Raw genomic sequence first — 22,745 nt, 5'->3', positions numbered from 1 at the left:
AACTCAAAGATTTAATTGAGATCAGAGCTTTTTGTGGACTGCGGCAGAAACACAACAGTCTGATCACAATCCAATGTAAAATGAGATGATCAGTAGAAGACACAGGATGTTGATTAAATGTGTGTCTGACATTAAAATAACAGCTGCAGCCTTCTGACATTTACACCTTATTTTTCACAAGCTCATTGATCCAAATACTGTTTATTACTGTAACATTCATTTTTATGTTTGAGCAGAGGGAAGACATCAAGTCGTCCCAAATCACAAGGTCAAAGTCCAGGTGAAGTCACTGGTGTTACAAGTCTTTTATGATTTGATTAAGACCAGTTTAACATCATCACATTTAGTCCGTCTCAGGTCTAGGTCACATGACTCTGGTCTCAGAGACAAATACATGGTTGGTTTTGGTCTTTTTCTGGAATTAGTTGACGAACAGAAAACAGAACATCACCAGATTTATCCTGAGTGTTGTTCTGAGCGACACACACCTTGTACACTTTTGGGATACACTGTTGGGGATAGTAGACACACCAGAGGCTGGCCAAAAAGATTTGTGAAATTCTGTTAGGATGAAAAAAAACCTCATGTTAATTATGAGAATATACGGTTGGTGACTGTGATCACATCATATACAATATTTAGACAGTTACACGTTTTCTTCTTCAGGCTCTGAGCTTCAGCAGATTCAATGTGAAATAAAATAATGGAGACGACATTAAAGTTTCAGCTTTAATGTGAGCAGGTTGAAGTTGGGACAGGTCTCCCTCCTGGCATTTAAGACTTAGTCAGTAGACAGTTTTTTTTTTACAGTAGTGCATTAATATATGGGTCTATTCCTTGTTACCATTTAATGTTGTGTCTGTGGTTCGACTCTAAAATGTCCAACTTTCCAGCAGAAATAAACAAGTTTACACCCTCGTACAAAATACAGTTTTGGTCTCTAGAGCTAATTTCCTCCTTCATGACACCTGTTTATATAACTCACCTGTTTACACTTTATCAAGGCTTAAAGTTATGGAGAATTAAGGGTGTGGCCTCTTTGAGTGACAGGTGGGTGAGTCTATGCTTGCCACTAACCAGCATGCACTGAAGTCTCAGCTCCACACGCCCCGCCTCTTTGACCATTTTTGGATTAACTGGGAGCTAGGGGCGGAGTCAGACACTACCAAGATGGCAACGGTGAAGCAGCTCACTCTGAGCCTCAAAACCTGAGGGTGACGTCATAGAGGCTACGTCCATCTTTATTTACTGTCAATGGGACAAATGTTTTGGAGACGGGGGAACTGGTGACACAGATGGTGAAGAAGTGAAGTGAACCTTTTCGTGGGTTTACTTTCACTTCATACTAAATGAATAATCAAACATCACATCCACAGCGTGATAAACATTAAGCACAGCTGTGGTGTGTGGTGTGTGTGTTTTTAGAAACAGAATAACTCAAACCATTTACACCTGCAATTCACTATTAAACTACTGAGCTCCATTCCCAAACCCTCAGGAGAGGGTCAGACCATATGATGTCCTGGATGGTTGTGGACAGCACCACAGAGCAGCTGAAATACCAAAATTTTTGTATTTCTTTTCATCTCAACAACATTAACAAAATATATAAAAAGAAAAAAAAAAACGATGGACGGATGAAACAAAAATCAACCTATGTCTGCCTTTAGTCTGCTGAAGACCAGACTGAAGGCAGAGACCCCACAACATCTGCAGTGAGGGTCTGAGAGAGCAAAGAGTCTGCTAATGATTGATTTCATGTGTTCCTGTCCAGTTACTGTTTAACCCCCAAGCTTTGGACCTGCCACTTTAATGTCGTCTCCATTATTTTATTTCAGCCTGAGAGTGCTGAAGCTCAGAGCCTGATGAAGAAATGTCCACATACTTACGGCCTTGACTGTAGATGTTTGTTAGGCAACTTGACCTGCTTCGTACCTTGTAGGCTGTGCTATTTGAAGAATCCACGATGACAAAGAGCGGCTTCCGGGTGAAGGGGAATAAGTCTCCTGGATGAAGGCTGCAACATTACAAAGCAGTAAATATCAGGAACCTACATTTCTATCTTTAGTCAGCTGCTGTGCAGGTCGCTGGTTGTGGTGAGAGCTTGTTATCATCAGAGCGTGGGCAGCACTCAGGCGTCACACTGACTCAAATAGATGTTATTTGTCATTAGTCACAACAAGATCAACTAAAACACTTGTTTTAGTAACTAAACACAGGATGTGGGAGAAGCTGTTGTGTTCACTGTCAAAGCTTCAACAACCTGTGAAAACTTCCTTTGCTTTATTTTAAGTACTGAAAAATCTCAACTTGAACTTTTCCTAAAAGGAGCATTTGATGACATCATGATGAATTCATGAGGCGGACAGAAATAATGAACAGTGCAGAGGTGGTTTCTCACCAGTGCATTTCTTTCTGGGCTTGATTCCTCTTCTGCACCGTCTCTCCATTCACCACATCTCGATTTGTGTTGGTTAGAACTCCTCCAAAATCATACGGTCCTGCAGGAGACGTTCAAAGACAAAAGCTTTATCTAACTACCAGACACAGAGGTGATTGTATGATATTCTGAATATCCCAGGAGCCTTACAGGCAGCTCGATGGATAAATGCTTTTAAATGTGGCTTTCCCTTTAATTTGTTCTTGTGCTCACAGGTGATGTGACACCTGATGCTTTCACTTTATTCCACTGATCTACAGATGGTGGGAAACGCTGCGATCCACCAGCACAGACAGTGAAGAAGAAAACTGACGGTAAATGAAACAGGAATAAAAACAGAGCAGGTGTCAAACTTTTCGGAAGAAATCTAATGTTTTATCAAGAAGGAAACACAGTCAACTCCGTTTTAGACCTTTAGCTGGAATAACAGCGTCTCATGTCTACTTTAATGAAGAGTTTGTTATACAGACTGCTGTCATGACATGAGACTGACTTACAAATGTTTTTCAGTCTATTTTGGCCTTCTTTTGGATGTACAAATGTGTGTATTACATATTCTAGGATCTCTGATTTGGTGCATCACAGTTACTAATTGTACTAACTACATATCTAAAACAAAATGGGGCAAGTATAAAGCTTCATAAATCTGCACTAAAAGGGGAGACATCCTTTGTTTTCTTAAATGAAACAGGAAAAATTCAAAAACAGTTTGGAAGAAACTCTTGTCCTCAAAATCTCATGAAGATCACACATGATGTCAGCAAAGACATTTTCAAAGAAAGAAATTTTACCTTCATAGTCTGAATGACCAGTGGGAAAGACTCCAGTCGCTGACAGGTAAACCAGCAGAACGCTGTTGGCAGGTAATTCCTGGAAACGGAAAAAAAAAAAAATTATATAGAACATTAAGGAGACTTGTGTTAGAAACATGTACTTTAAACAGAAAAAGATCATTGTATGTCGACACTTCCTACTGTTGCAGCCCTGCTGTCTACTACAGGAGAAAGACCAGTTTACCCTGTGATACGTTAAAGAGTTGGTGGGTAATTATTCCTTTTTTCCATCGTGTTTGACACTGTCATTTTGTTTATATTCAATTATACTGTTAGTAGTTTTAGGGCTTATGAGTATATTTGTTGAATATAGCTGTTAATTTGACTGATTCTTCCAGTTTATTCATAGACATGTCAGCTGCTGCCAGCAGCGCTCAGGATGCTGAGAAGCGACCACTGTAAGAGGCGAGCCAGGCTCATGTTCCAGTAGGTGTTTGTGTGTGTGTGTGTGTGTGTGTGTGTGTGTGTGTGTGTGTGTGGGGGGATGCTAACCCTTTTGTTAACAAAAATTGTTGTTAACCTCCATCCTCCCTCTCCAGCCCACCACCTCACTGTGCTGCGTGTTGATGAAACCATGACGCTGTCTGTGATGCTGAAGTAACAGCAGATTTAAACGAACTGCTCATTGTTATCAAATTGTCTCTGAAGCAAATATCCAGAGCTCTCATGGTCTCAGCTCTCAGTCATTTTAAGAGACATATTGTAGCAACATTCAGAGCCACCTCGGTTTCCTGAAGTAGTGAAGTAGCCATTGTTAGAGTTGAATGTTGCTTAGCGGTCTTGGATTTTCATTACTATGGCAATGCGTTGGAATGTATAACATATCGTAGCCATCACTTCAACCGTTAAAATCCCTAGTTTCATCAGTGACAAAGTCTGATCACTCCTGCAGCTCTTCATTCATTTCCCTGCCCTCACTGTTATTTAAAAACAAGCTGCGATAAAGTCTACACATAAAAAATGTTGCTATACCTGGTATTTTTTATTTTACTGACTAATAAACTAAACATTGACTGTAAGAAAAACTCCAACACACAGTCATAATTTCTGCTTTGCTGAATGAATCGGGACGAGTTAGAGTTCAAGCTGCTGCGAGGAGCGACTGAGATGCTGATAAACACAGACCCTGATAACACTTAAATGTCCCGGTCAGAGAACCTCAATCTGAAAACAACAAATAAACAGCAGCACAAAGCTGAGAATCTAAATATCAACAGTGTCACACACCGAGGATGACAGATCCTGTAAAGCTGACACATCTCAACAACCTCACGTCTAATGATAAACATTAGTTTAAGATTAAAGTGACCACTGACCTTAAAAGAGGCAGACAAGAAAGTAAACAGCTGGCTGAACGTCGGCTTGTAAAGCAAATACTTGTGAGGGTTTTCTCGTTTGGCTGGTTTCTCACTGGGCTCCTGTAGAGAAATATTTGACATCATTACTCTTCATATCTCAGTCCAAGTTTACTTACTACATATGACGATGATGGTAACTGTGACCAGTCTTCTATTAGGTGATGGGGTGTTTATCTTGTATCTTGCCCAAAATGTGGACAGGAGGAGCCGGGAATCGAACCATGTCCACCTTCCTTTTAGTGGACGACCCACTGGAACTGAGAGCTGCGTCTCACACAGCTCTCAGTTGCAGCTTCAGTGACAGAGCTGCTGTTACACTGCACTGAATTTTAGATGCAAATACATCCTTATTTCATTTGAGCAAAAAAATAACAGGAAGGAAGAAGCTGGACGCTTCTCTCTTTATACACTGAGTCCAGATGCTGCAGCTCGGCTCTTAACCCAGTCCAAACGATGTTTTCACTTCACCCTGGACTCAGCATCTCTACACTGGCTGCCTGTTTATTTTAGGATTGATTTTAAAATTCTTTTCATGACTTTTAAGGTCAGGTTTGGGCTGACCCCCCCAGCTTTTATCCCCTTATGATCCAGGACACAGTGTGAGATCCTCTGGTAGTTCACTGCTGGTGGGTCAAAGGTCTAGGTTAAAAATCAAAGGAGACGGGGCCTTCGCTGTCAGGGCCCTGAACTGTGGAACAACCTGCCAGAGGAGATCAGACTCTCTGAGTCAGTTCAGTTTTTTCTTCTTCGCTTCTTCACATTTTTTTATAAAGAAGCTTTTATGATGTGATTTCTTTTTAATTTTCATTTACATTGTACTTTGATTCCTTTTGATATTCCAATCCTAATATTCCAGACAATTGTAAAAAATGTAGAGCAGAGAAAGGTACACCATTCCACTGCACGTGGAGGTGCAAATATAAACAGGATTTCTGGAAATAAATAATTTACACATAATCCACAAAAAGATCCCTGTACTCCCAGAGATATGTATTCTTGGTCTTTTTTCCCAAAGCACTGTCCCTAAGAACTCATGAAAGTAGGTTGTTTAATCTCTGCCTATTTCAAGAGGAACGTCTTTCTTCTTTCTCTCTACAAATAAGTCACATTTTTTTAAATTTGACATTTACCAAATGAGACTGGTTCACAAAATGATAATACATTTACACATATATCACTGTGTTTATATGCGTACTTACACACCTGTGAATCAAAAGGAAAAAAAAGGGGGTAGATCAGTTAAACATGCAGGGGCTTGATGGTGCAGTGTGTATGTGAGAGTGAGAATTTTGAACTGGATTCTGTATGTAACAGGGAGCCAATGAAGGGAAGTGAGTATGGGAGTCATATGAGACCGTCTATTTGACCGAGTAAAAAAAAGAAAAAGAAAAGAAGGGTTGCTGGAGGAATGGTGTCAAAACCTGAAGTCACCTGAAACCACAGGTTGACCACAGTCTGACCTGATGGACGTCACACTCACCAGCGTTCCTTGTTTGGAAGTCTGTGTGGCCAGGTTCACAGGTTCCCGCTCCAGAGCTTGTAGCATGCGGAACATGTCGATGGTCAACTCACTGAACTTCACCTGAGACGAGAGGAAAACAACAGACGTGAATGACCCTGGAGAGAATAGTGGTTTTACTGATGATACAAAGGTCAGCTGCTTAGTTCACTCCAGATGTTTTAGTAGCACCTCCTGAACCAGGTCCACTTTGGTATTCTTATCATAAACCTTTCTAACTTTGTCATAAATCTCTAAATCAATGGCCACAAACTTCTACACAAGGCTTCCTGTTCAGCTCCATCTGTGGTCAAGCCTCAGACGTCACCCAAGAAGAAGAATTTCAGAGTGGAGCTTCAAGTCACAAATCAGTGTCAGTCATCGTATTAGAGGAAGAGAAAATATGAGTACAGCTGCCAACAACAGGTCATCGTGGAACCGAACCGTGACTGAAATAAAAGGGAATCATTTGATAAGAGGTTAGAACTGAACAGTTCAGAACTTTGAGGTCCTCTGTTTTGACAGGTGGGTCCTAGTTTAGTTCCATCTCATGCATGCTCATGAGGATGTGCAGCACATGCACATACATGCAGGAGACACAACACACAGTCATGCTAATGGTTTCACACTCGTCCTCTGATCTACAGACTGAAAGTCAGACAAGCAGCAAAAAAGGCAGAGAAGAAGAAGACTGCTAGTGTTGATGTAAACAATGCAGGTTTCAAAATTCTCAAAGAAAGAGAAATGACTTAACAAATGTTTCATAAAGAAATTCATTCATTCATTCATTCAACACATCTGTCAGGTCTCAGGACACACAGTGTGTTTTGGTGAGCGACACTGAAGGTAAACACAAACACACAGAGCACCTTCAATGGGAAGCTGCCCATTGGCTGTGACAGTCATGAAGCCGGATGACGGAATACATTCAAACACGGGTGAAGTTACTCTGTCAGGTGTGATGAGGATGTTGCCCTGGACAACGAGAAGCATATGACCCTTGGGACGGGTGTTGGAGTATGAGAATTTTTCTAGAACCTACAGGACTGTACAAGTTGTCAAACCAAAATAATCAAATAATCAAATAATCAATCAATCAATCAATCAATCAAGTGAACTGTCAGCCATGATGTATTATAATGTGGTGAACAGAATATTAATTTAGATTTTTATTATTTTCATTTCAGTTGATGTTGAAATATTAGAAAACTTTAAATCCAAAAAAACTAGTGAATGTGAAAACTTCTGTTAAATCACTTCCAATCCCCTGTGGAGCAACTTCAGAACAAGTGTGTTCATGTGAGGGGGTCATCAGGTTGTTTCAGGCCCACCGACTCTACACGAGGCTCCACAATTTGTGGAGCAGAACCTGGTTCATGGTTCTGTCTTCCAGTATGAATCTCGTGACACGAGATTGCGGATGATAGTTTCACGGTTTCGATCTCGGTTTCAGGATTGTTACACGCCCAGTGGGTAACACAGCTTTTTACACTGTTCGTGTAAGCTAACGCTGGTCAACAGCTGTGTTGATATGTTTGTAGTCTGAGTCACCAGGTGTAGACTGTGGGTATGGACTTGCCACTGGCTGCATATTTCACACTGCAGTCTCCTCCCCTTCTGCTATCTGTATGTTTTTCAAATATCCATCGCTAATGGGAAATGAAGACAACCTCCGAGCTGCCACTCATTTATGAGGACTAGGTTTAGCTGCTTCTCAAATCTCTACATGTACAGCGGGGTCCACAAGTCTGAGTCCACTTTCCCAGTCACTTGTTAGAGGTTGGCCAAACCCTAACGCGCGATGGCCGACGTCACTGACCTGCTGCAGAGAAGCAGATGTGTGTGTTAAGACCGGCTGCGTCTCTGCCGTGTCGCTGCTGCTGCAGCTCTCTCTCTCTCTACACAGAGTTTGCAGGTTACTGGAATGTTGGATTTCTTTTCATTATTAATTAATTTCTGATTTACATTTGACAGCAATCGTCACTAAAATGTCTCTGTCTCCACATGCAGCTGCTACAATGGTTAGAAATTTATATTTTTCATGTCTGTGCCACATTCAGATTCAGCCAAGACATAGATAACAAGATTGGAAGGACTCAGTTTTATGTGATGTTGCTGATATGATAATATGACCTCAACAGGTCTTTTCTTCGTCTGTTTCTGCTGCTTCCGCAGCCGCCACGCATTCCAGTGTGTTCCTGGCCTAACGATCGTAAATCTAGACAGCCACATGAATACGTCTCTGAAAAGCATCAGGCCTAATTTTGGTGGTAAATGTAGCTACATGGGCAAGTTGTCATTGAAGAAACTCCTGTATAGATTAGCTATTCATAAACCTTTGTTTAATTATCAATGGCATGTCTTATATTTAGCTAATATATCTGATTTCACTACAGCTGCAGGATGAAAACCTTGTGAATGCAGCTCAGAAAAGCCCCGACTCCGTCTCACAGGACTCTGAGCCTGATGTTGATCTGTTTTCTGACACAGACGTCGTCAGTCGGAGTTGATTTGCCACAACTCTTTACTCTGGCAGCAACATGGGCAGTGACGATGTACCGATCTGCTCTTCTTCATACAAGCTTCTGTGATATCAGTTTAATAACATACCGCTAGCAACTCTGTGCTTTTAATGATTCCAGTGAGCTCCTGCAGCTTAAGTACAAGCAGGTTTCACCTCTATGGCACCGATGATCAAATTATGTTGGTCTTTTTTTTTTTTTACCAGTTAAACTCGTATCATATAGTCAACATACGTCTTTCACTGTTTTTTGTGGCATCTTCTTTTGTGGGGAATCAGTCATTTTAATGACAGGGATTGTCTCCCTACGTCCCTACCGTCGCTGCGTCCTGGGCTCAGCACCGCCCAAGACCACTGATTGGTTTCAAGAAATACAAACAAATAGCAGAAAGATAATGGAGGCGGATAACGGTGAGACTAATGTGTATGAGTCATTAGGAACTGTGAATTAGAATTAGTGGGTTAAAACCTGGTTGTTACAGTTGCCGATGATTAGTGCATCTGCAAGGACGAGCTGCCCAACCACCATGCCTTGTTCCAGTGGAGGAACGCTTCCTTCCTGCAGCCGGTTGCTGATGACGACCACAGAGTTGTTGTCATTCAGGACGACCACTGGATCTGCCTGTGTCACACAAACAAAGGAGAGTAAAACCAGTGAGCCAGAGTCGGTCCAAACATTTGTATCAGCGCTGAACACTGTTACGTGTGGCTGCTTACCTCCACAAAGGCCGCCACTTCCTGTAGGACCAGGTTCCACTCCAGCTGATCCTCTGTGTTGAATCTCTGTGTGTAATCTTCGATTTCCTCAGATAACTCCTGCAGACAGGGGGAAGGAGATGTGGTGAGGTATATTTACAAATACAGTCACTACTGCAAAAGTTTGGCTTTTACTAGATTTAGAAATATATAAATAAATATAATGAGGGCGGATATCTGCCCCCAGTATTCTGAATGAAGAGTGGAAGCTGTGTTCAGAGTTTAGGTTTTGTTTGTAAATGCAGAGCATTAGTTTCAATGTCTCACTCAGGGACACCACAACCCCACCAACTCTCACAATCATTTGTTGAATCTACTTCAGTCGTCACCAGATCAGGTACCTGCAGGTGATCATATGTGTTGGGTTTTTAATAATTTAGATCCAGGTAAGAATGAACTCCATTGTAGGGGAGCAGTGGGTTAAATAAACATGTGTACAAAAAAAAATTAAAATAAAAAGGCACAGTTTTTAAGCCTAATTAACCAACGTGATTTTTTAATTGTGAATGTCTGTGACAAACCTGCCGCCACTATATCACCATCATTCCTAAAGTAAATGAGTGAATGCATCAGATCTGAAAGCAGTGGGGAGTCACTTTAGATACATGGACACATGATTACCACAAAATCAGTTTTCTATTGTATGTGTGTGTGTGTGTGTAGGAGTTGACTGAGCGAGTGTGTCGCACAGCTGAACATTTCAGATTACCTGCAATTAAACCTGGATGAGTCGTAGAGTGAATGAATGTGTAATTCTAAATAATGTTACAGGTACAGGTCACAGGCTCAGATCAGGTCTGGGCTCATTTAGAGTTAATGGTCAGTAACAGGTCGGTTCTGGTACCAAACTTTATGGGTGTGGGGCGGGTGCAGATTAGCAAAACTGGACCCATGCAGGACTCATGGCGGTTCATGAGGAGGAGGTGCGGACAGTGGGGGAGGAGCTTCTAGAAGATGCTCAGGTCTTCTACCTGGGCCAGGATCTTTATTTTCAAGTTGTTCCAAGGGCATATTTGTCTCAGAGAACCCTGTTGATGACGCTTTGCAGCTACATGAACTACCAAAGGACTGGATTTATATAGTGCTTTCATAGTCACCCATTCACACACATATTCAAACAGCTTCTCTAACACACTCACTCACACCAATGATACGTCAACAATGTGGGGGTTGGGGTTCAGTAAATGTTAAATCACCAGTCAGTAATACCCCGCCTCACCTAAAATCACCTGTCATCCTACTAACCACACCCAGGAAGTTATATAACCCCACCTTTCTGTCTGCCAAGCCCTTTCCCTCCAAACCACTGAGAACAAAGAGAACAGAGAACCACTGTGAGTTAAAGAATGGACTTTTCAAACCTTAGGTTATTTTACTTGGTTAATATTATATCAGTTATTTGGTTAGCCTTTTATTGTTGCATGGCCTTTGATTGAAAGTCTATTTCTATTGTGTTTCATTAGATTCCTGTATTTAATACCCTGAGAGTGAAGAGAGAGATGGTGGAAGCATAAATGAAGTAAGTGGAAGGAATGTCAGCTTGATTTACTTTAGTTCATTACATTTTAAGTTGGTATGTAATTGTATTCATTAGCTTTATGTATTACTTTATGTATGGAAAAAAATCATCCAAAAAATTTAAAAAATAGCTTTCGACCTAAGCGTCTTTAATAGTGACAAATGAAATAGTTGGAACAGCTTCTGGGACCTGTGTTTAAAGTTTCACTCCACATCAGATGTTCAGTGAGCCAACGCCACCAGCTTCATTGTAGTTTTTTCAGTGAGTTGCCCCTAGGCCTGGAGGAGCTGGGGATCAAACCACAGACTTTCTGATTAGTGGTCAACCTTTCCATGGAAGACTTAAACCACAGTGCAGACTTTAGCCAAGGTGCCCTTCAGGTCCAACCCCAACATCCCCTTCTGCACCTCAGCGGCATCTCAGCGCTGACTGACCATCACCATTTACAGTTACCAGTCAGTTTTATCAAGCTACAGTAGTAGGCTTTAATCTGGTACTGGTTGTTGGCCTGGCCATATGTCACTCAGAAAAGAGTCAGCCAATCAGGAGAGAGAAGCTGACAGAGATGTAAAACTACATTGAGATGGTTTTTGGTTCTTTAAACCACAAATATATTTTCTTATGGAACAACACTTCAAATAAAACACAGAAGAAGAGGAAAATATGGAGCTTGGTGAGAGCTGATAACATTATTGACAAAGACAGAATCTTACTGAAGGTAAAATGCTGCTTATTAACGGCAGTAAAACTGGTCAAGCTGCTGAACGAACATTTGGCCGGTAGAAGAAAATGAATCAGATCAGGTCATCAAAACAGAATTAAACATTAATTAATTCATTTTTCCATTTGTCCATCTTTCAATGAATAGTTCTGCATCTTAGTATTTGTTGGAAAAGTGCCGTATTTTTTGTCTTTTGTTTTTCCCACAAAACCAAGGTACATACTAAACCATGAGGCCTGTCACCATTACACCCTAACAATGTCTGCATCTCCGTCACCTCCAGTCCCCAAGGTTTGGTGGAATCGTCTGAACCTACATGTAAATCGCTCTTCAATGAATGGCAGAGAGGAAGCAGCTTGTCTGCGGCTGCTCATGACCCCTCCCACCATGCAAGGACCTACTTTCTTCAGTCACACAGGGCAGCCTGCCCTGTGGGCTTGACCCCTGAATACTAAAAGTACTAGGCTGCCGCAGAGAGGGCGCATCCTCCACCAGGTCTCCATGAGACTGTGAGTAAAGTGTTTGAAGACTCTGCTGAGGTGCAGGCAAATCTTTCCCATGGTCTAATTAAATTCCTCCTACTTTTACATGGGGTGTGGTGGTGGTCTATCAGATTAGTTTAGTGTACAAGTGTGTCCATATACCTCAGTGAGACACTGAAATGAATGCTATGAAGGGTTGTTCATGCTGTAGTCAGAAAATATTGCTTCTATACCTTCACCAAAACTTTGACTAGGTCCATCTTGTTGAGCAGTAAACAGACGACTATGTAGCGAGCATAATACCGAAGCTTCTTCACTACTAATTCTGGCCTGATAAAAGACAAGAGAAGATAGTAAGAACAAATCCACACTAAAGAACGGGCACATTTCAAGCCATGTACATTGAGGCTACTGATTACACCTTATGGTTCACTCTGTCTGTGGTTGTGAAATTTAAAATAATAAGTCTTATATTCTATATTTTTCATGTTGAGACGCAAACCACTAGTGAATGTATCCTACTAACAAGTATTGTGTGCATATCCAAAGTATGATATATCTTATTCCTCTGTGTTTTACAGCCCCATCATCCAAAAACTATTAACATGCATCAATCCCACAAACTGCAGCTCACAAATATTTAAGAAAAAAAAAAAAGTTAGAGGAACTCACCTGTCCTCTTTGTTGACCTGAAAATAGTAGGATCGCTGGCGGATGGCTGAGTAGAATGAAAAGGCCTCATTCAGGTAACTTGTTTCTGAGGTACGAAGGCTGTGAAAGAGAAAATGTGATATTGTCTCTGGAGCTGAGAACATTTTCAAATAAAGAAAATTTGAAATAATTTGATTCGTTTCAGAAAATCTATAAATTGGTTACATACAGTATTAATTCACAAACCTGACACATTGAAATAAGTGAAATAGCTGTAGCCTGCTTAATTCTAGTTTCTCTAGTTTCAAAGTTTCTTGATCCAAATACTGAAGGTCCTGGTTATAATGGTTGAGTCTAAAAACTTTAACTATTGATGTGATATGAATGAAAGTTTTACTGGGAGAATGCAGAGAAGACTCCTCTCTCTGTTAGAGGTGTTGGAACCCTCGGATCATGCAGTGGTGTTGAGAGAGTGGAGGTTCTTCCCTTACAAAACATGTCTGACCTAGCACAGAGCAGACAGCGGCTACAGAGAGCGCACAACACAAACCTGACAACAGACAAGTTTGCTTTTGAGGTGCCATCAAGTCACTCAACGTTAATTAGTATCAACTGCCACAGCCGCCATTTTTAATTTTAACTGGTAATAGTGACGGTCAGTGACAGCTCAAAATGAAGCTGCTACCATAACGTTTCATACATTGCTGTTTGCTACCAATAACATTTTGCTAGCCTCAGACTGTGCCCAAATAATTTTTCCACATTCACTCAAATTTTCATTATTAGCTACAGTAGAATGCTGCACACAGGAATCAATTGTCTGCATGCATGTGTATGAGATAGAGACAAATACATGCGATACAATACGATATGTTACAATACAATACGTTATAACATGTTATGATACAATACAATATGTTACAATACAATATGTTATGATTTGTGACAATATGTTACTATGCATTATAATATGATATGTGATGTTACGATACGATATGTTACTATGCATTACAATATGATGTTATGATACGATATACAATATACTTTATTGTCCCCTCTAGGAAATTTTTCTACACCCTGTGTTGCTGCATTTAACAAATATCATTCTACGATCACATACATTAGATGTATCTGAAACTCAAAACTCAAAATGGGAACAAGTATAATCAATTAGCTGTGCAGTAATTCTGGCCCCTAAGCCCTGTGATGAAATCTTAAATAAACTCTCCTAACTTTAAGATAACCATTAATCTGTCCTAACCTTCATTTTCATCCATATGGCTGCTGTTTTATTGCTCCTACACAAGCAGTAAAATGTCAACAGGCAGAACTTATCCATATAGAGGCTCATGGCAGACCCTAACGTTGTCTTCTGGTTTGATGAAAAAACAATCATTAGTAGATACAGGCGATCTTTCTATAGTTTCCAACACTTCTAACTCATCTGTCTAGAAGTCAAGTGGCTGTTGTTGTTTTAGTTCCATTTTTTAGTGTAGTTAAGACATAGTTTGACTTACTAGTAGTGGTAGTAAAGCTGTCCAATTTTGGATGCAACTTCCCCAATCTGCCATCTCTTCAATCCATACCGACTGTCCAGAACCTGCCTGTCAGTAAACACACACAATACAATACTGAGCACTAAACAATGATAGAAATCAACCTGAGTGAGACAAAACATCAGAGACACGACTCTGTGGCAGTGATTACCTACTATAAATACATATGTCTCTGTGTTAATGAGCTGAGAAACGTAACAGGTTGCTGATCGTAATGACACGTTGGTTCAGCTGGTTCACATAAAACACAAAACTGGATTTAAACGGCAAAACCAGAAATCGACCAAACTCCAGTAATGGCATAGTGTGGGATAAGAGATGGAAATAACCTGTGCTGCTGCTGAAACTTCCACAGTTTAGTGTAGACATCAAAAGTCCGTCCAAAGTAGGATTGCCACTGCTTGTGTCCATACTGAGGAAGGTCTCTGAAGAACAAAGGAGGAGAGAAAGGAGAAGTCACATTCACAACATCTTTGAGTGCAAACAATCAGAGCAATAAAGAGACAGTTAAATACTCACACAGTTTAATACAGCTATTTGTTTGTGGTGCTTTAGTTCCTCAGGATCTGAAACATCTCTGACACTTTATACATGAGCTCAGTGAATGAGGGGACATGGTGGGGGGATCTGCTGTTGTTAGTGTTCAGTTGAATCATTGGTGCTTATTGGACTGATAAACAACATTTTTGTGTCTGTCTGTTCTATGATTTAAAAATAACATAAAGAACCGTGCATGTTTTCATATACAACAGATTTGATGCACACTTGTGCTGAATACTGATATAAAGATAGATTTTTGGACCGGTAGTTAACAAAGTGGATGCTGTAGCTACGGTGCCACAACATCAGTTAACGTTGATTTATTTTACATTTTTGTCATACCGCATTCAAAAAACAAAGCCACGTCTACACTAACTGTATTTTTCATATTATGGTTTCAAATATCTAAATTCCCATAAAAAAAAAACCTTGTAAAACATACAGTTATGCAGGTGAGACTGGTGATGACAGCTGACAGTTGCTGACTGTCATAGTAACACAACACAAACTCCAGTACAGGAGGTTTCCTGGTACACACCGGTCAGGATTTGCAATTGTTAGAGGAAAATCTGGAAAGATTGATCACTGTTTAGAAACGTTGATACATCTCAGTCCTGAAAACCCCAACCCCGATCCTGCTGAAAGGTCAGACTAAAACATAACTGGTTTATGGCTTTTTCTGGAGATACATATCCCACAGTGAAATGTCAAACATAGTGATGATACCTAAAGAGCTCATACTTAGCGGTTTGCATAGTTCATTTTTAATCATTGTTTATTTTAAGTTCAACATTTAGCGACATAAAAGAGCCGACATCTGTTCCGAGTCAAACTGGTTTCTTTGTGTTAAAACAAATATGTTGTTGTTTCCACAACAACTACACAAGGTCTAAAATGTATTTAGTCATGAAAACCACAAGATCTCCATGTGAGAATTTAATCTCAACAGGATTATGTTCAGACTCCAACTGACAAATGTTTTGAATAATTGAACTATTTTAATCAATTAAAAAATTAATTAAGATTAATCGATAAAGTATAAATAAATACCCATCACAGAACCCAGAATGATGCTTCAAACATCTTGTTCTGTCTGAACAAACTATGAATAGATTATCAAAACTGTTGAATAATTTTCTGTCAATCACCTGATCCAATCCACAAACCACAATAAATACTAAAAATTATCAATATAAAAAAAATAAATCAACACATACATAAATAAATACTGCTATGAAATAAATAAATTAGGTTATAAATATAGAAATAAATGTAAATATAAATATATTTGAGTAAATAAATAGATATAGAAAGGAATAAAAAAATTAATAGCTTCTTATTTCAATAATGACCTTTTTATTTATTTCCGGAGACTTTTATTTCCAAATGCCACATTTATTTCCCAGCTCTTTTTACTTCCATGTGTTATATACAAATGAGGGGGTGTGGTTACTGAATTTACTCTTCATGTTATTTAGCAATTTATTTTTTTATTTGTATAGCTATTTATTTATTTATTTATTTATTACCTAATTTATTTATTTCAGGATTTATTTCATAGCTGTATTTATATATTTATGTATCTATTTATTTATCTAATATTGATTTAAATGGCTGAGGTGATTTGGGGCATTTTAAGATCCGTGATAAAATCAAACCAATTTGGTCGGTCCATAAAGTATACAGGTTTGATACCCTGTCCTAATAAAAAAGTCCTACCTTCCTATGTTCTACTTCCTTACATCAATTCATACCAGACATGTACTTCTGAAGACCTCTGGCCCAATAGCCTCCTTATGTAACTAAATCATTTATTGATGAAGAGATGGTTTCCATGTCACATGACCACTACAGGAGAAGATGAAACAGCAAGCTGGATGTTTTCATTGAAGGTTGACACTACAGTGTTTGGCTCTGACAACTGGGTTCAAATGGAAGTCCAGTGTTCAAAGTAAAAAAGGAGATAAGTATGAAAAATATTCAATAAATGTGGTCTTTTATATTTTCAGTCATTTCACAAGGCTGTGAACTGTGAGCCCTTTAAAAATGGACCCTTTGGGCTGATGATCAAGTGAGTGATTCAAACATGACGAGAACATAGCGTCAGCTGTGACTAATACAGCACAAACTCTGTGTGTCACTCAGCTCAGATCATAACAAGCAGAATGCACCAGAATCAAGGTGACATGGTGAAAACACACAGGGAGCAGTGAGATCTAATCTCTCCAACCAATAAACCGTTCTCTCATCCATCCATCAGTCCAGTTCAAGGGCCTGGCCTTTCCCTTTCTTACTTCTGTCCTGCTTGGCTCTCCACCACATGACAGGTTCACAAACTCAGCAGGAAAACTCCTGCTACTCCAGATGGTCAGTCTGTCCGTTCACACTCCACAGTCTCTCTGAGCTTATTGTGATAGTCACTGTAACAGTATCACAACAAAAACATCAAGAGTCAGTCTGAGGACCTGATCCTGGCCTGACTTTAAAAAATAAAAACCTGCTGTAAGAGGAGCATCCAGGTCACCTTCTTAGAAACCAGGGTGCATAAGAACATTGATACAGTTTGAAGTGTGGTGTCTGTTATTTATTCCATAGGCACCAGACAAGGTTAAACCATCCCTTCTGTGCTCCACAGAGGGACATTCTTTAGTTGCATTCTCATTTGTTTTCTGTGCTAGAACCATTGTCAACAGTAACCACTCACTCCAAATGAAGAAAAACAACATTATCAAAACTCAAGTTTACTACTGAACACACAACACACAAAAAAAATGAGCCCCTCTCCATTCTCTAAAGTCGCAGAGTATTTGCATAGCAGTATCTATCATTCTTTCTAAATGAAGCTTAAATTCAGTGCATGTATATATATATAAATATATATATATAAATATATATAAAAGATTTTTGGGGGCATTTTTTACCAGTGAGAGAAAAACTGGAAAGTCAGGGAGAGAGAGCGGATGACATGCAGCAAAGGGCTGCTAGTTGTACTCAAACCCGGGGTGCTGCGGTTGGGACTAAGCCTTAATAGTGAACCAATTCATAATACAAGCAAATTGAGACAGAAGAAGGAAAACTTTTGCCATTATATCATAGATTGATCAATAATGATAAACACTAAAGAGAGGGAGCTTAAATCCTTTGGAGTCTTCTAGTAAACAGACAAAAGTTAATTTTACATTCAGCACTGTTTAGAAGAATGAATTATGTGCGTCTTTGACATCTAACAAATACGCAGGGTACATTTCGTTCCTCATAAAATGTTTGCAAAGCTGATTTTGTGAGATTTTAAATCCATATCTATGACCTACAAGTCTTCTTCTCTGCCTTTGTCAGAGCTCTGCTGCACATCTTGGCATGTTACCACCCCCTGATGGGAAGTGGAATAGTGTGCTATCATTGGTGGGATTGTTGATAGCGTCATCCGTGCACATGTGCATGTGACTCCTCATGCACTGGGATAAACAGGGGGGACCCACGCAGAAAAATAGCTCCATTATATCACTAGAAGTCAAAAACTCTCAAGGAAACGTTTGATAGTGAAATATCACAAATGATACATCATACATCCACAGATTCAAACAATGGACATTATTCAAGACTCAAGGTGGTGACAGTGGATATGACTCCACCAACAGAATAGCATGAATGATGGAAATATTATTGTATCCATGTTACTGTCGAAAATACCAAGCCAATAAGATTTGAGATGGCAGTGTATAACTGTGACAGTGGAACACCAATCAGTCTACAACCAATAACAGTTATCCTATATATGGTTGTAATTAGGTCAGTGACACTCATCTGATAATTGTTTCAATTACATAATCACTAGAAAAAAGCTTTTCATTTCCACAGCAGGAAAGTAGTCAGAGCAGCCATAAATAGTCAGAGGACTCAGTTCATGTTCACCATGTAGACATGGTGCTCCTGTTACATAAATGCTGCTAATTGTTATTAACAGTTTTGCCTATAAGTCAATAAAGAAGGGAGATTAAATTCTGTTGGATGGATTTTTTTTTTTTTTCAATCATCAAATTTTCATGATATTTTATTGGGGAAAATGTCAGAACTGGTGCTTTATCTGATCACAAAAAATACACGTAAAAGGTTTATGCTAGCAGTCCACTGATAATGGTTTTTAAAGGCCAATATAATAACAATAGTTTGGAGAAGGACAAAGCTGACAGCTGATTAACTGGCTGATACATACTTACTGTGCCAAACTTAAATTAAAGATATTTTAACAAAAAAAAAATACAAGGAGTTAAGATGAGAGCTATCAGTCATCAAAAAGAACAAATGACATGTACTATATATTAAAAATCCAGGGTTACTTTCCACCTCTGGAGACAGCTGTTGGAGATGCTGTTTATTCTAGACTGGAAATTAGACAGCCGTTAATGCTTACGTTAGCTATGTAGCAAAAGCAAAACACACAAATAATGACTATGCCTTAAGTGTATTTTACAATTTGTCAGTTGTCATATTATGGGTTTAATAGACGGACCTCCGAATGGCTCCTGAATTATATCACCAGTAAAAAATAACTTAATGTATGGATTTCTAACAGGTCACAAATTACTAGTGGTGTCCCACAAGGTTCCATTCTTGGACCACTTTTGTTCCTCATACACATTAATGACTTGGTAACTGCATCTTCATCTATGCTCCATTACTTTTTGCTGATGATGGCACCATAATGAAGAAGGTGATTGGAATGATATATGGGAAATCCAGGCTAAGACCTATATCAGTGTCAGACCCTTTACTGTACAGGTATAATGTCAACCCCTTCTTGATGCCTGATAATGTCAATAATAATGATAAAAAATAAAGTTGGAAAAAACACAAATATTTTAACACTTCAACTCAAGGCAAACCAGTAGAGCTCACAGTTTAATCTGAATGAACATACCACATATAAATTAATTCATCCATTAGCCATACCGCTTATCCTTTTTGGACAGGTCGCATGTCTATCACAGGACTGACATATAGAGACAAACAACCATTCACACTCACATTCACGCCACACCCAGAGGAAACCCACCAACACAGAAAGGCTCCAGCCAGCCTGCAGCTTCCAACCCAGAGCCTTCTTACTGTGAGATGACAATGCTAAACACTGCACCACCACTCCTTAATAGGGATGAACTGTATAATGACACTGACAAAGAAACTGTATTTAATGTGGATTAGTCACATCATGGCCGATACCTGAGCTGCTTAAAGAGCTCAGGGCCAGCACCCAAACCGATTCGGCACAGATCGATGAATCACCAGTGGTTACATTTTTGTGTTTTTTTTACACAACACACTCAATTTCCAGCTTAACCTCCGCAACGTTCCATAAAAGGAACACCACTTCCTGTATTAGCGCTGGAAGCACATCATGAATTGGCTGAACTACCCAAATATGAACATACCTTCTAAAGATACTGGACTGGATTCTTTACATATAATTTCTGTGTACTGCATGTATTTCCAACAGGAAGTCCCTGGAAGTATCTGCATGATTACAACATACACTCCAGCAGACAGGAGACAACAGAGTAAGTAGAAACTGACCTTAGCCCATTGAAGAGTTGTTTGGACTTGTCCAGGAGATAGCAGAAGTCTGTGACAGTCTTCCTTTCACCTAATGGAATATCATCCTCAGTCTCAGCTCCAGTCATGACACTGACTTTTCACACCTGAAAACAAACAAATGGAATGAGAAACAATATAATAAAAATACTGCTTAGTTAACACTTTATATCAATGTGAGTTTATAATTAAACTAACAAGAAAATACATGTGAACAAGGAAAAAGAACTAACATGGTGCGATCCACCGAACACACAGAGCTGCTGCAGATGTCTTACAGGTGCCCTACTTAAATATGAATAGAAATAAGAAACTATGGAGGAAATGCGTCACATGGTCACCTTTTTTAGGTTGACCTGGGCTGTCCCAGATTTCATTCTCATAGTGGCTCCAACCTCCAGTTTGCTGAGACGAATGTGCAATCAGGTCAAGACAGCGAGCACACAGCACAGTCAGGTCACAGTGTTCAGCTGGAGCCTGATTACAATCATTTGAAAACTTTATTCTGCCATTGAAATTACTGATTTACAGCATCACAGCCACTGTGTGTGTGTGTGTGTGTGTGTGTGTGTGTGTGTGTGTGTGTGTGGTGTGTGTGTGTGTGTGTGTGTGTGTGTGTGTGGATGGAGGGAAACTGTCAGTGATGCCAGAGACAGACTGCAGGATAACCTCAGCTGTACCATCTCAGCTTAATCCTGGTATCATGAGGGTGGTAAACACCTTCCTGGCTGATGTACAGTACATCTCAGTAACAAACACTTGTATTGATCTGATCCGACAGAATATTCTGATATTCTGTTGAATATTTGTCTTCAGACAGCCGACAGCTCTCATTCATTCAGTTTCTGAAAGGCCTCTAACGTGACAATGAAAAGACGTGTCCGGACGCAGTGATTAGAGAATAAAACCTTTAACAATCACGAGCCACAAGATAAAACAAATACATGAAGAAGATGTGAAGAACACCTCTATAGACACATAAACCCAGGAGGACTCCGTCACGGGTAGCTGCCGATTATTGGTGTTCTGTTTGACACCAATTACCAATATTATAACACAGCTGTAATGTAACCTAATGCTTATCGGTTGACATTAATCTACCTAACTAGCCACTAATGAGACAAGCTTAAATGGGCCGTAAGCTGTAACATAGCTATAGCTGTGTGTTAACGTTAACATGGTCAAAGTGAAGTCAGGACACCGCTGCATTCACGTCTCCACATCTGGGGAATAATGTCCGGATAACAAAGATAACCAGCAGTAAGCTAACATGAGTCAGGTAATACAGACCCGGCTGCAGCGGCTCTAACCCGCATCCCCTCTTACCTCTCCGGCTAACGTCGATGAACGGGAGCGCCACGGAGACGCCGCTGCTCACTGATCAGCGCTGACGACTCGAAGAGCTGTGTCGGTGAGGCGCGACTTTCTTGGCATCTCAGAGTGTGTCTGTGACGGGACTATGGTGCCGGAGCCTCGGTGATACTCTGTGAAGGCTTGTTGTTCAGTGACAGGCGGGGAGGCGGGAGGAGGCAGGGTGAGGACAGCCGCTGGCTCCGCTCCAGTACAACTGGCTAGCTACTTCCGGGTCAACATTTTCAAAATAAAAGCATTCCCACTGAGGCTTTCATAAATACAGTACGTAACCATAGTACGTAACGGGGGTCAGTCCTGTTCATCGTCACAAATTCATGAATGTACCTTTTGTAAACATGATTTAGAAACAATTCCTCACCTATTTTTTTTTATTTATTTATTTATCCCAGAAGTTTTGGATACATCTCGAGTCTCACTTTTCGAAGCTGCTAACTCTCTCTACTCCTTAAACCTTAAAGATATTATTTGTTACTATGCTAATCCAAATGATGGCGCTCTTGAATGTCCACTTAACTTCATAATTCTAAATACAATTTTTTCCATCCACTCTAAATTTGCCAAATCTACTCCTAAATTTTCACCTTTTCTCCCAGACCTGAAATTCTCTTGTTAAACAACAGAAACAGCAATACGCTTTGGAAAATTATGGAAACTTTTCCCCTATTACCTTCAACTGAAGAAGTAAATATTTGTGTATTTATGTACTCCTGTTTTGTTTTTTTCCCTTTTAAAGGAATTTAACTTTTTACATTTTCATTCCTTTGGTGTTCACCTGTTGTACTTATGTCATATAAGTTCTGAGTTATGTGCTGTTGTATTACCTGAATTACTGTACATTTCCTTTGATTAATAAAAAAAATAAAATAGTCATCATCATCATCACCTTCATCATCATCATCAGCATCAA

The 22,745-nt window shown here is 39.8% G+C and overlaps 1 protein-coding gene across 2 annotated transcripts in view; it reads right to left on the bottom strand.

Annotated features, from left to right (window-relative positions):
- Positions 1–22,041, bottom strand: part of scai (suppressor of cancer cell invasion) — a 31,777-nt gene extending 9,736 nt beyond the window's left edge. The window contains exons 1-14 of one of the 2 annotated variants that reach the window (XM_056403814.1): positions 21,791–22,041; positions 20,447–20,571; positions 14,665–14,760; positions 14,297–14,383; positions 12,801–12,899; positions 12,362–12,458; positions 9,368–9,466; positions 9,120–9,272; positions 6,112–6,213; positions 4,590–4,691; positions 3,232–3,310; positions 2,402–2,501; positions 1,936–2,017; positions 489–561 (exon numbers count right to left, since the gene is read on the bottom strand). In XM_056403814.1, the coding sequence (XP_056259789.1) occupies positions 489–561; positions 1,936–2,017; positions 2,402–2,501; positions 3,232–3,310; positions 4,590–4,691; positions 6,112–6,213; positions 9,120–9,272; positions 9,368–9,466; positions 12,362–12,458; positions 12,801–12,899; positions 14,297–14,383; positions 14,665–14,760; positions 20,447–20,553 (1,276 nt within the window). In that variant the 5' untranslated portion in view covers positions 20,554–20,571; positions 21,791–22,041. Of the gene's footprint in view, positions 1–488; positions 562–1,935; positions 2,018–2,401; positions 2,502–3,231; positions 3,311–4,589; positions 4,692–6,111; positions 6,214–9,119; positions 9,273–9,367; positions 9,467–12,361; positions 12,459–12,800; positions 12,900–13,176; positions 13,285–14,296; positions 14,384–14,664; positions 14,761–20,446; positions 20,572–21,790 lie in introns of those variants that run through there. The other variant, XM_056403815.1, reaches the window with a different exon arrangement.
- Between the last annotated feature and the right edge of the window lie 704 nt (positions 22,042–22,745).

The sequence above is a fragment of the Seriola aureovittata genome, chromosome 18, assembly GCF_021018895.1.
Source record: "Seriola aureovittata isolate HTS-2021-v1 ecotype China chromosome 18, ASM2101889v1, whole genome shotgun sequence".
In the NCBI taxonomy this organism is placed as follows: Eukaryota; Metazoa; Chordata; class Actinopteri; order Carangiformes; family Carangidae; genus Seriola; species Seriola aureovittata.
This window is presented reverse-complemented; position numbering and strand designations above follow the sequence as displayed.